At 56.7% G+C, this 15,458-nt stretch overlaps 2 protein-coding genes across 9 annotated transcripts; one reads left to right on the top strand and one right to left on the bottom strand.

The window, feature by feature from the left end:
- Positions 1-2,604: 2,604 nt before the first annotated feature.
- UBE2Q1 (ubiquitin conjugating enzyme E2 Q1) lies at positions 2,605-10,691 on the bottom strand. Of its 4 annotated transcripts, XM_066337969.1 has the most exons (13): positions 10,127-10,567; positions 8,863-8,967; positions 8,473-8,577; positions 8,127-8,177; positions 6,092-6,232; positions 5,459-5,543; positions 4,997-5,057; positions 4,376-4,466; positions 4,226-4,284; positions 3,931-3,979; positions 3,664-3,759; positions 3,443-3,509; positions 2,605-3,019 (listed from the first exon to the last, which is right to left on the bottom strand). In XM_066337969.1, the coding sequence occupies exons 1-13, from the start codon at positions 10,550-10,552 to the stop codon at positions 2,988-2,990; spliced, it is 1,368 nt and encodes a 455-aa protein (XP_066194066.1). In that variant the 5' UTR covers positions 10,553-10,567; the 3' UTR covers positions 2,605-2,987. The 4 variants fall into 4 exon arrangements, 3 of the variants coding, with proteins under 3 accessions (XP_066194066.1, XP_066194068.1, XP_066194067.1); XM_066337971.1 differs by lacking the exon at positions 6,092-6,232; XM_066337970.1 differs by lacking the exon at positions 8,863-8,967.
- A 259-nt stretch (positions 10,692-10,950) lies between these two features.
- CHRNB2 (cholinergic receptor nicotinic beta 2 subunit) lies at positions 10,951-14,222 on the top strand. 5 transcript variants are annotated; one of them, XM_066337967.1, is made up of 6 exons: positions 10,951-11,137; positions 11,694-11,839; positions 11,938-12,018; positions 12,243-12,352; positions 12,471-13,431; positions 13,968-14,222. In XM_066337967.1, exons 1-6 carry the CDS (start codon positions 11,095-11,097, stop codon positions 14,136-14,138), a joined length of 1,512 nt encoding a protein of 503 aa, XP_066194064.1. In that variant the 5' UTR covers positions 10,951-11,094; the 3' UTR covers positions 14,139-14,222. The 5 variants fall into 5 exon arrangements, with proteins under 5 accessions (XP_066194064.1, XP_066194061.1, XP_066194063.1 ...); XM_066337964.1 differs by having other exon boundaries at positions 11,592-11,839; XM_066337966.1 differs by having other exon boundaries at positions 10,952-11,137; positions 11,592-11,839; positions 11,938-11,982.
- Positions 14,223-15,458: the final 1,236 nt, after the last annotated feature.

The raw sequence follows: 15,458 nt of genomic DNA, 5'->3' as shown, positions 1-15,458 counted from the left end.
CCGCCCAGATCCGGAGGGGGCGGCCCCGGGGAACGGCGCGGCGGCAGCCGGGCAGGCAGCCGCAGCCCCGGCGGGCCCGGGGAGCCGTGGGAAGGGATGGAAGCTTCGGTGGGGGTCCCGTCCCGGTGGGGCTGAGACACCCCGTGACCCTGCCTCGCTGATGGGACGGCCCTGCGCATGGATCCCGTGGATGGACTGTACGAGTGCGCCCCCGGGCAGAGACTCCACGGACAGCACAGACCAACATGTGTGAGTCCCCTCCACAGACCTTGGGCATGCACTCTATGCTCTCTATCGATGGAGAACGCAACCCCGGTAGCCCCCTGTGCACAGCCACCTTTACAAGGACCTCGTGCATGACACCCCGTGCACAGCCTGACAGGGCACACACACTGTGTCCGGCCGTGGTTCATCCCACACCAGCCAAGTTCTACATCTGGCCGTGCTGTCACCTTGCCAGGAAAGCGCGACAGAGACCAGTGGTTTGGCTTCCTGTCGGGCTGCAGTGCTGGGGGGCCCTTACAACAGCGACCCCTCCCCCTTTGCAACTGCACGGGGAAGAGGAGAAGGTTTTGTGGCAAAATTGCTCCCATAGCTCCCAGGACGAGAGTTTTGTGGCAGAATATGGGCTCTTCTTCTGTACAGGGGAGAGGTGCTGGCAGTGCCATAGGAAGTGATGGAAATTTCTTTGCGGGTGCTGCTGGGCAGGATGGGCCTTGCAGTGGTGCGATGCCACTGGCAGGTTTGTGCCTGAACTGGCAGTGGGATCTTGTCTGGCTTCAGCCTTGCCTTTTTGAGGCTTACGAAAACTCTACTTCTTCACAAGTAAACTTGGGTGCTGGTTCCTTTTCTCTCCTTCAGAAGGCAGACTTCAGTCCCCCTCTTTTTTTTATGGGTCCTCAACAGAACAGACATGAAGGCAGCACTGTCTCAGTCACTTTGTGCTGCAGTGGCGTTCATATCAATGTGCCACATCTCCTTCGGGAAGTCTCCTCCATCCTTGTTCTCTGTCAGCTCCCACAGGAGGCGGCTTTGGGAGTGCCTTCAGCAGTGGTGACAGATGGCACCGCACACCTGCTTCCCTTGGAAGACAAGTTTCCCTGAGCCAGCCTGGTGGCAAATGAAGGCCAAGCCCGGCTCAGAGAGGGATGGGTCTTCACTGGGCAGGTGTGAACAGACAGGACCAGCAGATGGCCTGCAAGAGACCCGCTCCTGCTACACTTTCAGCATTGACGATTGTCCGGTCAGCATTCCAGTGACAGCGTCCTTGAGGGCCCTCTTCAATTCTGCTCCTCCCAGCCTGTAAAGCTGCAATGACTTGGGAGTGTGTGCCATGAGCTCTCCCAACCAACTTGGCATACCCAATCCCAACCCAGCCCTATTGCTGGGCTCAGCAGAGCAGCCTCTACTTCACCAAAAAGAAAGCCCCACAAGTGTTTTAAACCTTCATTAAATTGACTTAACCTGCTACCAAGCAGGGCCCTGAGCTAAAGGTGGGAGCTGATTGCAGCTACCTGTGCCAGCCCCAGGTACCAGGGAGAGCTGGAGAGGACCCACAACCCTGAGACGTGCTGGTCTGGGCTGGAGGACACAGGGCAGAGCTGCTCAGCTTCACAAATCCTCCAGTCCTTCAGCAAAGCACTTAAAAATAGTCCCCAAGCTGAGGCCAGAGCCACTCCTGTAGCCATCAGTAATCCCTCTCCTAACAGCATCTTTTTATTCCCAAGGGTCTGAGCAGGACAGGGAAGCAGCTGCTGAAGTAGATAATGGAGTTCAGAGGCTCTTTGATTTTCTAATGACTTTTATTCAAACACAGTGTATTAATACGCATGGTTCCATCTTTGACACTAGTGCGTCAGTTCTGTCCTCCAGACGAGGACATGGCCCAAGTTAAGAGGAGCTCCAACAGCCAGATCTCCTTCAAGCAGACTCAAAACAGGGCCTTGGGGATTCAAGACAACAGGCCACAACCCCATCCATGGAGGGCTGGAGTACAAAGGCAAGCAGGAACAATAGCTTAAGGAAAGTAAAATAAAACCCCATAGAACGGGGTGTTCACTGCTGGAACAGGTCCTGGTCAGGGATAGGAGCAGTGGTAGGACAGAGCAGTGCCCATGCTCCCTCCAGCAGCCTGCAGCCACAGCACAGCAGGGATGGGGACAAGGAGCTCAGACTCCATGCGTGGCTAGTGGGGAGAAACAGGACAAAGCTCAGGCCTCAGCTCATCTTACTGCTTGGCAAGAGGACAGGGAGAAGTGTGGGGTGGGAGTTGGCAGCCCTGGGATATACCCACAAACCCTTCCTCCACTGCAGGGGAGAGGACAGCCTCACCAATCTTCCCCTGTGTGCTTCGAGTTGCAAGTCTGCAGTTTATAGAGAAAAGCTGGGTTTACCCAGGGAAGATGGGGCAGAAACCCTGTTCCCTTAATGCCAAAAAAGAAAAGGGCTTTTCTATTTCCAAGGCAGTTGTGCAAAGCCTTCCTGCAGGGCTTGGGCCTACCACAGCTCTACTGACTGGCCCACCCTGGGACCAGGGCTGCTGCAGGGTTTGCAGGGCACAACCTACCCAGCAGGAGCTTGGAAAAAAAATTAGTTAGACCAGCATTCTCAAATTAACAAACTGTAATTTTTCTCCAAAGATACATTTTCCATACACATCCATCATACACTGTAACAAAAAAAAGCAGTGTACATGAAATAAGAAAATAAATTAAATCCATAGCATAGGTAAGGAGGATGCTCTAGACTGGAGCAGAGTCAAAAGTTTCCAGTAATACAAGAGGCTCAAGAGTTTGTTTTAACACGAATGCCTGCTAGCATGTGTTCTGGGTCAGTCCAACTCTTTAAACGGTTATTTAGAGTTTTGAACAGCCAGTATTGTCCTGCAACGGGCAGAGCTATTAAATCCTGGGAGAAAGCCAAGAGGCATCACTAAGATCCAAGGAGAGCATCCAGAAGATATTCAGATTGGTCCTGCAGCATCCACACTAGCCATCCTCCTTTGGCGGTGTATACCAGCCTGAAATGAGGAGAGATCTGTGAGGGAGGAAACTGCATGGGCAATGACAATCTGTACCTGGAAAAGCTGCCAAAAGCAGCCAAGTCCCACTTCCAAAGGGCCACATATCCCAAATTACTGGGAGGCTTTCTCTCTGGCTTACTTCCCAGCACCACACAGGCAATCACAGAATCATTACAGTTGGAAAAGACCTCTCAGATCATCAAGCCCAAGCAATCACTGAGGTGCTGCCTCTCGTTACAGCCCCCAGAGCCCAGCACTGGGCAGCAGAGAGGGCAGCAGCACTCTGCAGCCACATTGTTATTAGAGCAGCTGCCACTGCTGCTGCCACCTCTGCTCTTAAGGCAGGATAAAACTCGAGTGGCTTGTCTGGGGAGCCCAAACAAGCAAGGGAAAATGCAGACCCTCTTCTTCAGCCCTTACCATTCTTCTCATGGATCTGAACCAGCGACTTGTAGGACTGCTGTGCTCTTGTCAGGCTGTACTGGTTCTGCATGAGAAGGCAAAGAGATAGTCAGTCCAGCAGGAACCCTGGGGAAGCCATCCTGTGTGGCCACACACCTTCCCTGTGTGATCAGAGCTGGCTGTGCCCCCATCTGCCACACCACTGCCACTCCCCATTCTCCTACACTGTCCAGACCTACCTTGTTGGCTCCAAATTGTACTCGCGCTTTCCCTTTCACCAGCGTTGCACTGATCTGCATGATCACCGATTCAATGGAGTAGGCACTACTCCAGCCCTGAGGGATCAAACACATGATGAGGCCAGACTCACCCCAGAGACTGTGCTCCCAGTGCAACCAAAGGGCCTTCCCTAGTTCTGGCAGTCAGTGGTACAGCAGGAGCTGCCAGGAACACGGAGTGTGGTAGGCAGAAGACCTCCCCTGGTTCCCGCAGGGACCAGCACCCACCTGTTTTGTAAGCAGCTCCATGCAGATGGCACCGCCACCCAAAACATACCTGGGAAGGAATCAGACTAAGTTACCACACAGATAGCTGTGATTGTACCCACCCACTGCTCCAGAGGTAAAACATCTTCTCTGATTAGATTTCTGATGGAAAAAAAAAATGCTATAACTTCCACCATCACTGTCCGCTTCCCAATGGCAAATCCATGTCAAGGAAGTGGACAGCATTGGATAAACCCAGTGAAAACCGCTGCAGAAAGCAGCACTGCAGAACAGAGAGAGACAGATAATTACTCACCCCCCTGACAGCACTGGGGATACAACCCTTACAAATGGTGGATCAAAAGGAAAGTTATCCTGGAATGAGAGAAGGGAAGCAGAGCCATTGAGGAAAGTGTTCTCTGATGCCTTGCCAAGTCAGGCATCTCTCTAGGAGGGGGAGCCTTACTTTAAAAGAGAAGTTGAGGAGGATAAAATCGGTTCCCTCTTTCTCTTTGAGAATTTGGAGATCGTTGTGCAAAGCGCTGTCCTCATCAACCCTGTGACAGGAAAACCCCAGAGGGTCAGTCAAGGCCATGCACTTCAGGTCAGCCATGCTCACTGCCACCACACCCCAGAGCTGCCGTACCTGCACGGCCGGGCAGTCACATGGCCCCTCAGGCTCTTGCTGAGGGCAGCAACAGCACAGGCTGCCAGCATTCTGCTTCCATTTTGCAGAGAAGACCATCACAGCCCTTTTCCATGCTGCCAGCTTAAAAATAAAGGCTGCCTGGCCCAAGGAAAAGGCAACACTGGTGTTCGGAGGGTGTGAAAACTCAGGGTTTGCCTGCTGGACCTCTTTCTGGACTCTAGGAACAGCACACACTTGCAGGGTCCTCCAATTACCTCATTCTGTCTGGAGATATCATCTCTTTGTTGTGGAGACAGCAAGCTAGCTGCCTGAGAGAGGCTGACTCAAGGTCTGCTTGGTGCTCCCCTGCCATGCTAATGTCCTCTCTGCTCACAGGGACTTTCTGTTCCCATCACCAAAACCCACCATAAATGCACGATTCCAAGTTGGGTCACCTACTTCAGGATTTTGACGTTCCAGTCATACAGGCTGTCATTCACTAGTTCAACTGCATAGTATCCTGCAACGAGAACAGAGGGGGATCACTATGGGGGGACACTGAGAGGGGGTTGAGCCATCGCCCAGATTTCAAATCCCCTGGGCCCTGCAGTACAACTTCACTTGGGCACTGTCCCCCCATGAAAAGCAGCACCTATCCAGTCCCTGGGCTCAGGAAAGGAGTAGGAACACCACCTCCCTCAAAGTCAGAAAATTTTCCGATCCCACAGCATGCTCCTCACTTCCACGCAGCTGTGGCAGGGAACAGAGAGGGTAAGGTGGTTTTGTTCACCCTTGGCAGAGCAACAGCCATCCAATACCAGAGATCCTCCCCCTTAGCTGAGCAGCACAGCTCCAAGGTCCACAGGGTACCCCACAGAACGAGAAGGAATCTTCCTCCATGGGGCTCCCGGCAGCACTCACCGCCCTTGAAACTTGGTGATCGGTAAATATCCCTGAGCTCCTTCATTAGCCGGTCAGTGGCCTGCACAGACCCAGACACTGCACCCTGCAAGAACAGGGAGGGGGAAAGTTGTATTGTTATGCTCCACCCAGCCATGGCTATTACTCTATGAGGTCAATACCTGAGCTACAACTTGGTCCAGCCTCTATACCACACCGTATCCTGCCTGTCACCTCTCAGTCTGTCCCTTGCTGCAAATATGTCACCTCAGGCAGCACGGCTGCAGCAGAAACACCTCTGTGTCCTCTGTACTGTCTAAGAATCTATGCCCAGGGGTACAAAAACACAACCCACCTCCACAGCCTCAGGTGATCGTGGGAGCAGAGCTCCTGGGGCAGAAGGGAGCCCCAGATCTTGCTGCAGGAGGACTGCCCCATGAGGCACCAATGCCCTGGGGGCATCCCTGAGCCACAGAGGCAGTTCACAGACTTCTCTGCTTCAGCCCCATCAGCCCTAGAAAACTGGTACTGCTGCACCTTTGGCTGAGGACAGCCCCTCTGATTTAGGGCTGGAGGGCTGGCAAGGGCCTTCATCACTCTTGCCCTTGAGTACCTCTGCTCCCCCAGCCCACCTGCCCCCTGGGTGACACGTACATTTAAGTAATCTTGCCTCTGGTTCTTTTTTATTTTCTCTAAAATGGCCAGGTTTTCTTTCCCAATGCCTTCATCCTCTGTCTTTCTCCCATCTGCCGGCTCTTCCTCTTTCATCTCGTAGTGGTCCAAGTCCTCAGTGTCCTGGACAGGAAAGAGGAAAGCTCAAAGTGATGTGCCTTTGCACCTCCCTGCTCTGAGTACTGAGCTGCCCTGACCCAGGAAGGATTCCTAGTGGAACTCTTTCTCCCCAGGAAGCCCCAGCTCCTGATCTGAGGTACAACTAGAGTGGAAGACACAAGGTTTGGGCATTCTGTTTGGCTCATGTGAGCTCTTTGCTGGATTCTCCTCTGCCACATCTCACGCCTGTTTATAATGAGCCATTAATCTCTCAGTCCTCAAAAAGCCCCAGGTAACCAAGTGACCCTGGATCTTGGCACACTTGTGGCTTCAACAGCTTGTGCCACGTTGCTGGATGGCTAGAACAAAGCACAGCCCCTTGGTGCAGTGCTGCCAGGCCACCTGGGCCCCTCTGCTAGCCAAACCCCAACAGGAACACAGGTCACTGGCACCACAAGAAGAACCGACCCTTGCACCTAAATCCAGCTGCATGGGATGTTATTCCCTCAACAGAAGTGGGTATTTCACAGCATGTCTCTCTGTAGATTAGCTCACTGCACTCCAAGTGTAGTACCTGACCCCAGAAGAGCCTTTGCCCCTCACTGTTTTCCACAATAACACATGGCAATGCAAGACCAAGACAATGAGAGGAAAAAAAGTTGCAGCCATCTGGGCCCACTACAGAAATCTCTCCCCATGCAGACAGGGTTCACCTGCCTGGAAATGGCTGTGGGTATACACAGCTCCATGTGCTGGCACTAAATCCTCTGAACAAGCATTTACTCTGGCCTCTCTGCACTGGTCATGGCTATTGAGCAGCGTTTTTGGAAGCGGTTTGACATTTTTAGACTCACACAGGAAAATAGATCCTCCTAGAAAATCCCTCGAGTAGATTAACCTGCATAATGAATCTCTGTACCAGAGCACAGTTCTGCTGCTCCACTCCTTCACGCAGCTGAACAAATCCTACTGCTCAGCACAAAACCTTTGCTCTACGTGACAGCATTCTCCCTCCACAATGCACGGTGTTAGCAAAAAGCACAAGGGGGAATGGAATGCTCAGTTCCAGGGGATTTATCTTCCAGCCCACATGAGTAAAGGCCTTGGACACACTGACTTGCCATGAAGCAGAAGATTTGCATATTAACAAGGTTATGCTCGTACCAGTTTAACCCTCCCCCTTTTCCCTCTGAACACTGGCAAAGCCCAGCCTTAATTTAGCAAGCAATTAACTTTGCTAACACCCCCCCCAACTGCTGGGGTGCTGCTGCTCAGTGACCTGCCCCCAGGCTCCACGGCACTGCTGACTCAGTGCCCATGCTGCTCTTGTATGTGAGGCATTGCTAAACGTCACCATGGAGATTCAAGATTATTCCACCCACTTCCACAGATTTCTAAGCTGCAAACCAAACAACCAGAGCCTGTGTGTTCTGCAGCAAGGTGCCCTCAGCCTGCAGTGAAGTGTGGCTGCCTCCACCACTCCTAGCAATTAGCTCACTTGCACACTCAGCCACCTGACCTCATCCCCTCTGTGGGAGCTCCTTGCAACAGTGACTTCCCTGCCAGCAACAGCAACCCAGAAATCCACCTCTCTTGCAGAAATTTCAGGCTTTAATGAATAGCACATATTGTCCAAGCAGCTCTCTGCTCACACCTCATCCCCATGCCTTCAGAAGCCATCGCCATGCTGCTCAGCCTCTGTGCTCTCTAGGGGTTTGTGAATATGTGGCACCCAGCTGTGCCTCAGAATCCTCAGCATCAAAATGCTGAGAACTATCCAGCCTTTGAGCCAAACTACCCTGTCTGGAGGCCACAAGCTTCTCCCTGGCAAGACCCGTGTACCCTTGCACCTTCCAGCAGCTTCCTCCTCATGCTCAGCTCTCTGGTGTATTTCCTCACACACTGAAATGGCACTTACCTCTGGCATCTCTTCATCCTCCTCTTCAGAGGACACCTCTTCCTGGGTGCTCTGTGGAGAGAGAAGGATAGGGACAGAGACTGTGTGGTGAGCATCCTGGCAAAATGCTGTCCTGCCTTCCCAGACACTTCCAAGGGATACAGAAGCAGAACCAAATTAAAAGCAAAGAGGAGCTGAGAGCCTTTACAGAAAACAGCACCAAGGCCCAGCAGAGCAGGCTGGCATCACCCAGGACAGAAATCCAACCCCTCATTGTGTTCCTCCTCTGGTAACCCCTAGAAGCCTCCAGAGCAAACATCAGGGAACTTGTTTTTTGAGCTCTGGAGCCTTTTCCTGAGCCGCTCACCTGTTCTGCTGGTAGAGGCTGGTCCAGCATTTCAACATCTGGATGTTGGGGTAGGTTGTAGAGTTTGCACAGGTCAGAGATTATTCGCTTCAGGTGCTGCAAAAGCTGTCCAGAGAACAGAGGGTCAGTGAAGTGTGTGGACCTCTGTGCCAAGCTGAGACTCAGCACTGCAGCCAGCAAGCAAAGGCCCCAGGGCTGCTCCTTCCTGCTGCAAACAGCAGTAGACACACGCACAAAATCCCCTCTCCAGCATTCAGCCAGAAAAGCTCTGGAACATTTATGAGACCAGAGGCAATCCCCACTTCAGGCAGCTGGGGACATGCAAGCAGAGGGTTACCCTCCTCAAAGCTGCCAGCCCTCCCCTCTCCCAGGCAGCGGAGAGTATCTCACCAAGGTATTTCCTTTCCTGACTTCCACCAGCCTCTCCAGGATAGCTGCCAGGTTGGGATCGTCTGACTCCACAGACCATATTGGGGGAACAGTTGGATAAGACTCCTGGAGAGGGGGAGAAGGTGGTGTTGGTGGGATGGAGGCCATTGCAATGCAAAGAGCAGCAAGCCAGACAGGGTGGGGGCTGAAGCCCTGAGTCTTCTGCAAACAGATCCCTCTGGGCCACAGAGATCAGGCCACAAGTGACTGGTCCACCCTCCAGCATAAACCTGGGGCTGAGGGCAGTACAAATGCCTACCTTGACCATGCCGGGCTGGCTCTGTGCTGTGTCCCCCTAGCCCAGGATTGAACACGGAGGGAGAATACTGGCATTTTGGCCAACGCACTGGTCATGAGGCCATTTGGGGTGTGAGGCAGTAAAGGCAGGACACTAATGGTGTTTCATGCTGCCCACGGGCTGCTGCAGTTCCAGCAGTTGCAGGAGGAGAACCTGGCAGCACTCACGCAGGGCAGATGCCAAGCAGGCACTTTTAATCCAGGACAAAGACTATGGCAACACTCACAACATGACCCTCCAGAAAATCCCGGTCATTAGTCCCGTTCAGAACCTGCACCAGAAGCTATCCAAGATCTACTGGCTCTCCTCGCTTGGAGACACAGACCAGTTGTAATTTGTGATCAAAAAGGGCATCAGTACGCCAGCGCCAAACCATCCAGCAGGAGAATCCCTAAAACCCCGGTGCAGATAAGCCAGAGCAAAGAGAAAGAGCCGACGCTGCTGCCACAGTTGCCTCTCCTCCAGGAAGATCAGGGCCTCCTGGGAAACCCTCCAAAACAAAACCGGGGGAAGCAGGGAAAACGGGGGCAGTCTCATACACGGGGGCGGGTCTGAGGGGCTCCATGACTGGGGACAAGCAGCTGGACAGGGGTTTCAAACAGCATGGGGAATGGCCAGTTCTCGTACACTGGGACGGCGGGAGTGCTGCCGGGCACTGCCCCCTGTTTTTTCTCTGCATGACCCGCTGTTCCGAGGAGCTCGCGGTGGCTCGTACGGCGCTCCCGCAGGCCCCAAGAAGGAGAGGGCCAAGGGCAGCTAACCCCCGCAGCCCCGTAGCCGCCGCCAGGAACGTTGGGGCCTAGGCCCAGTTCACCCTGGGTCCCAACGGCGGCAGCCCCGTACGCGCGAAGGAGGGGCCACTCGGTCCCGGGGCCACCTTGCGGTGTCTCCGCAGAGCCTGGACCCGCCACACCCCCTGGGCCTCACCGTGATGTTGCAGTGAATACGGACGGGCCCCGGCGGCGGTCCCCGGGAGGCGGAGGCGCCGGCGCGGGCCCCGACCCCCGGGACGAACTCGCAGCTGATCTCGTCCGGGCAGGCGCTGCCGATGCGGAACCGCTCGTGGCCGCGGTGAAAGATGGACTCGAGCAGCCGCAGCTCCCGCCTCAGGAGCCGCCCGGCGTGAGCCGCCACCACCTCGGCCCCGCTCCGCCCGGGCCCCCCCGCCGCCGCCTGCGCCCTCGCCGCCTCCTCCGGCCCCGCCCGCTGCATCTTCCCATGGAGGGACCCGCTCCGCCGCCGCCGCCGCCGCAGCCCCGGAGCCCGCCCAAGATGGCGGCGGGACGGCCCCGCTCCCGGAAGTGCCGTCGCCGGAATGGGCGGGGTCACTACGCCGGAAGCCTCTCGCGACATACCGGAAGTGAAGCTCTAAGCCCCGGGGAAGCAGGGCGTGGCCAGCGAGGACTGCAGCGGGGGGAGCCCCGCCCGTGCCCGGGAGGGGTCACGTGGGGTCACGGGGAGGACACCGGGCACGGCTGGAGCCCCGCGGGCTCTGACACCCCACTACTGGGCGTACGGCGGAGCCGCGGGGGCTCCGGTCCCGGGTTCCACGCGCGAGCTCTCCCACTGCTCCGCCCTCCCGCTCTGATCCCCGCCCGGGGCTCCGCCGCCCCGCTGGCACCGTGCAGGGACCCCGGTGGAGCGGCGGGCTGGGGCAGCTCAGACCCCTCCGCCGTGTCCCCGGGCCGCGGCGGGGCGGAGGCGGGGGCGGCCCCGGGGCCGCTGACGGCGGCGGAGCCGGAGCGCGGGGCGGCCCCGGCGCAGCGCCCGGCACCGCCTCCCGCCCGGGGCCGCCCCGCCCGGGCCGCCGCCGCCGCCGGCTCCAGAACCTCGGACAGAGCCCGGCCAGAACCGTGGACAGCGCCGGGTACCGGTGGCGGCACCAGGCCGCCCCCATGGCGCTGCTCCGCGTTCTCTGCTTTCTCGCTGCCCTCAGACGTAAGTGTCGGGGGCTGTGGGGGATGGCACCAGCAGAGGCGGGGAGGGCACCGGACCGGACCGGACCGGGCCAGGGAGCTGCGCCTGTTGCACAGGACAGATCCGGAGTGCAGCCGGTACCGGCCCCTCTGTGGTGCCAGTGCCGCTGGGGCTTCCGGCGCTCCTCGACCCCCCCCGGGGCTATGCTGCCGCCGTGGGCTCTGGCTCTTCGAGGCGGTGCCACGGGTGCGCAGGGACCGACAGGAAAAGGGGAGGGGGTGTCACGAACGGCAGGGAATTGCGGGGCCAGGCAGGGGAGGGGAGAGATGAACCCCTAGTCCTGTCCAGCTGCTCGTCCCCAATCATGGAGCCCCTCGGACTGCCCGTTCTCCCCCAGGCCCTCCCTGCTCTCTGCCCGGTTGACACCCACACCCCATCACCATGCACCCCATCATTCCTTCTCTCGGGCTGTCAGACAGAGCCCCAGGCCGCGTACAGGCTCTATCCTGGGGGGTCCTTGGACCCTCGTGGGGGGCCCTGCCCACCACCATGGGACTCAGGCTCTGCCATGCCCTAGGGAGCCTGGGCACAGACACCGAGGAACGACTGGTTGAGTATCTGCTGGACCCTGCACGCTATAACAAGCTGATCCGGCCGGCAACCAATGGCTCTGAGCTGGTGACCGTGCAGCTGATGGTGTCGCTGGCGCAGCTCATCAGCGTGGTGAGTTGGCCAGGATTCTACTCCTCAACCTACCAGGCAAGTGAAGGGGCCCCAAACCCTCCCAGCACCCTGAGTGACTGGCCCTTCTCTCTCTGCAGCATGAGCGGGAGCAGATCATGACCACGAATGTCTGGCTGACCCAGGTGGGCACCCTGGATTCTGATGTGGCCCTGACACCTGTATGTCCTCCCTGCCTCAGGACTCCCCAGCCCCTGCCTTGAGACCCATCCCTATCATAGGGACGCCCCCATATACCCTATGTGCGACCCTAATGTCTACCCTGCCCTGTCATAGCCCCCCATAAACCTTGTGTGGGACCTCTGTGTTCCCCCTGTCCTGACCCACCCCCTTGCCCCAGGCCCCTGTCCTGTGGCTGGGCTGGGCTGATCCCACCTGTCCTCAGGAGTGGGAGGACTATCGCCTCACGTGGAAGCCTGAGGACTTTGACAACATGAAGAAGGTTCGCCTGCCCTCCAAGCATATCTGGCTGCCTGATGTGGTGCTCTACAACAAGTAGGTCATTTTTTGGGGATGCTATGTGTTCCCCAACCCCACCCAGGGCAGGAGGGCCATGTCATTGTGCTGGCAGGGCTGACAACACTAGGACTGACTGCACCTCTCTTCACCCCAGTGCCGATGGGATGTATGAGGTCTCCTTTTACTCCAATGCGGTGATCTCCTATGATGGCAGCATTTTCTGGCTACCGCCTGCCATCTACAAGAGTGCATGCAAGATCGAGGTGAAGCACTTCCCCTTTGACCAGCAGAATTGCACCATGAAGTTCCGTTCATGGACCTACGACCGCACTGAGATTGACCTGGTTCTGAAGAGTGAGGTGGCCAGCCTGGATGACTTCACGCCCAGTGGCGAGTGGGACATCGTGGCACTGCCAGGGCGGCGCAATGAGAACCCTGATGACTCCACCTATGTGGACATCACGTATGACTTCATTATTCGGCGTAAGCCGCTCTTCTACACCATCAACCTTATCATCCCCTGCATCCTCATTACCTCCCTGGCCATCCTTGTGTTTTACCTTCCGTCTGACTGTGGTGAGAAGATGACACTCTGCATCTCTGTCCTGCTTGCCCTCACGGTCTTTCTCCTGCTCATCTCCAAGATTGTGCCACCCACCTCACTGGACGTACCACTGGTGGGCAAGTATCTTATGTTCACAATGGTGCTGGTGACCTTCTCCATTGTCACTAGTGTCTGTGTTCTCAATGTGCACCACCGCTCACCCACCACGCACACCATGCCGCCCTGGGTCCGCACCCTCTTTCTCCACAAGCTCCCAACGCTGCTCTTCATGAAGCAGCCGCGACAGAACTGCGCACGCCAGCATCTGCGCCAGCGCCGGCACACCCAGGAACGTGCTGCTGCCACCACTCTCTTCGTCCAGGCTGGTTCCCGCACCTGCACCTGCTATGCTAACCCTGGTGCTGCCAAGGCCGAGGGGCTGAATGGTTATCGGGAGCGACAGGGGCAGACACCAGCCCCTGCAGCTGGTGGCAGCTGCGGGCTGGAGGAAGCGGTGGATGGTGTGCGCTTCATTGCTGACCACATGCGCAGTGAGGATGATGATCAGAGTGTAAGTTGGGGTGGGTGGTATGCATCTGGGAGTGGGCAGTGCTCAGGGGTGGCCAGAGCTGTGGGGTGCAGAGTGTGTCCTGGCTCATGGCTGCACCACAAGAAGTGATAGGCACAAGTGCCAAGGGGGTCCCTGCCTAGCCCCATGCCCAATGAAGTCCTGCAGCTCCTGCCTGGGTAGGGGGTCCAGCACTGATCCCTGAGCTACCACTGCAGTCCAAAGCTGAAGCAGCAGCTCTGGAAATGCAGGAGGCTCCCAAGAGGCCTGGCCCTGCATGGCACCATCAGGCTGCAGACTTTGCAGAGCCCCCCCAGCTCTGCTCACTGGGGAAATGTTTCCTGGGCTCAGTGGTGCGTGTGACAGCAGGGGGAGTGAGCCCCGTGGGACCCACAGCAGGCTAGCAGGCAGGCCCCAGGAGCTGCAGTGCTGAGGGAGCAATTCAAGGCTCTGAGGATATGCCAGATTCTCAGTTGGGGCAGTGTCAGGCAATACGTAAGGCCCCAGCCTGATCTAGCATTTTTCCTGGCTCCATGCAGGTCAGTGAGGACTGGAAATACGTCGCCATGGTCATCGACCGTCTCTTCTTGTGGATCTTCGTCTTTGTCTGTGTCTTTGGCACCATTGGCATGTTCCTGCAGCCCCTCTTCCAGAACTACACCACTAACTCCCTGCTGCAGCTTGGCCAGGGCACCCCCACTTCCAAATAGCATGGGGAATGGCCAGTCCCAGGGCCAGAGAGCTGGGTACTGGGCTTAGGCAGCCCCTGCAAACCAATAAATACTCACACAGGACCAGGCTGGTTCCATATGGTGTCATTTTATCCTACACTGTGCTCTGCAGACCTAAAAGAGGAGGATGCAGCCAGGGCTGGGGGGAGTCTGGCTGCTTGTGGCCAAGGTAAGAAGGTAGGAAGGCAAAGCTGTGTAAGAGGAATAATCCCAGCTGCCGAGGGAGACCGCATAAGAGCATGAAACCTGATCCATGGGGACATGCCCAACTCTCTCTGCTCCTGGGAGCACCAGTCACTCACTGCATCTCCTCTCAGGCCATGTGGGGCCAGAGCCCCAGCCTCAGTGGGCAGTCCCTGGCTCCAGCTTGGTGCTGCCAACCCCTGTGGCAGCTCTGGGGCTTCCCAGGAGAGGACAGAGCAGGAGGAGGAGGATAGAGCTATTCAGCTCTGGCTTCGAGGCGAATACATGGACCAAGCAGGAGGAGGCTATTTTTAGGTCCTACCTGCAGGCAGGGCCAGGGCAGCAAGTGCCAGTGACTGCTCCAGCTCCAATGTCTTGCACTCCACTCCAGGCTCAGTGTGCTAGAGCCAAGAGCAGGCACAAGATGGCTTGTACAAGGAAAACATAATTAATGTTTTAACCCTATCTGGGAGCTTCTGGCAACTGGGCCCTACCATGGGTCATGGTGCTGACAGCCATGGCCAGAAGCACTTCCCACACTCCCCTGGCCAGCAAGAATTGGCCCTTGGCCTCACTGGGGAAAATTGAAATGGAGTGTTTGCTATAAATACCAGTAATCCCCAGGGCTGGGGGGAGTGGTGTTGGCGGGGCCTGGCAACACACAGGGCCAGGGGAAGCTGCACGCTAGAAATTAATTTAAATCCCAGCACTTCACCCAGCCAGAGAAATCCCAGCTGCTGCATCTGCTGCTCCTGGATCTCCTGCTCTCAGGGTTGCACCCCCATACCTAAATGTTAAGAGCTTTGCTCCTAAAGCAGCCCCATGCCAGGGACTTGTCCCAGTTCATTCCACCTCTGTTTCTCTTCTGCTGTTGGTCCAGCCTTGAGTGAGTGAGTGAGTGAGTGAGTGAGTGCAGGACGGCAGGGGGAGGGTCCTGCTTTGTCCCAGTGGGTAGATCTGTGAGTATTGAGAGGGTGTGGGGAGCACAACACGAGCTCCCATAGCCTCATGCACAGCTCCCTGAGCAGTTGCAGACAGAGGAGGCCCCCAGCCCTGCTCTGAGCTGGGTGCCAAGGCAGTTCATACCCCTCACACCACTGCGTGGCAGTGGATGTT

This window comes from Sylvia atricapilla, chromosome 30 (assembly GCF_009819655.1).
Source record: "Sylvia atricapilla isolate bSylAtr1 chromosome 30, bSylAtr1.pri, whole genome shotgun sequence".
Lineage (NCBI taxonomy): Eukaryota > Metazoa > Chordata > Aves > Passeriformes > Sylviidae > Sylvia > Sylvia atricapilla.
Note: the sequence above shows the minus strand (reverse complement) of the source record. Positions and strands in the feature narration are given on the sequence as shown.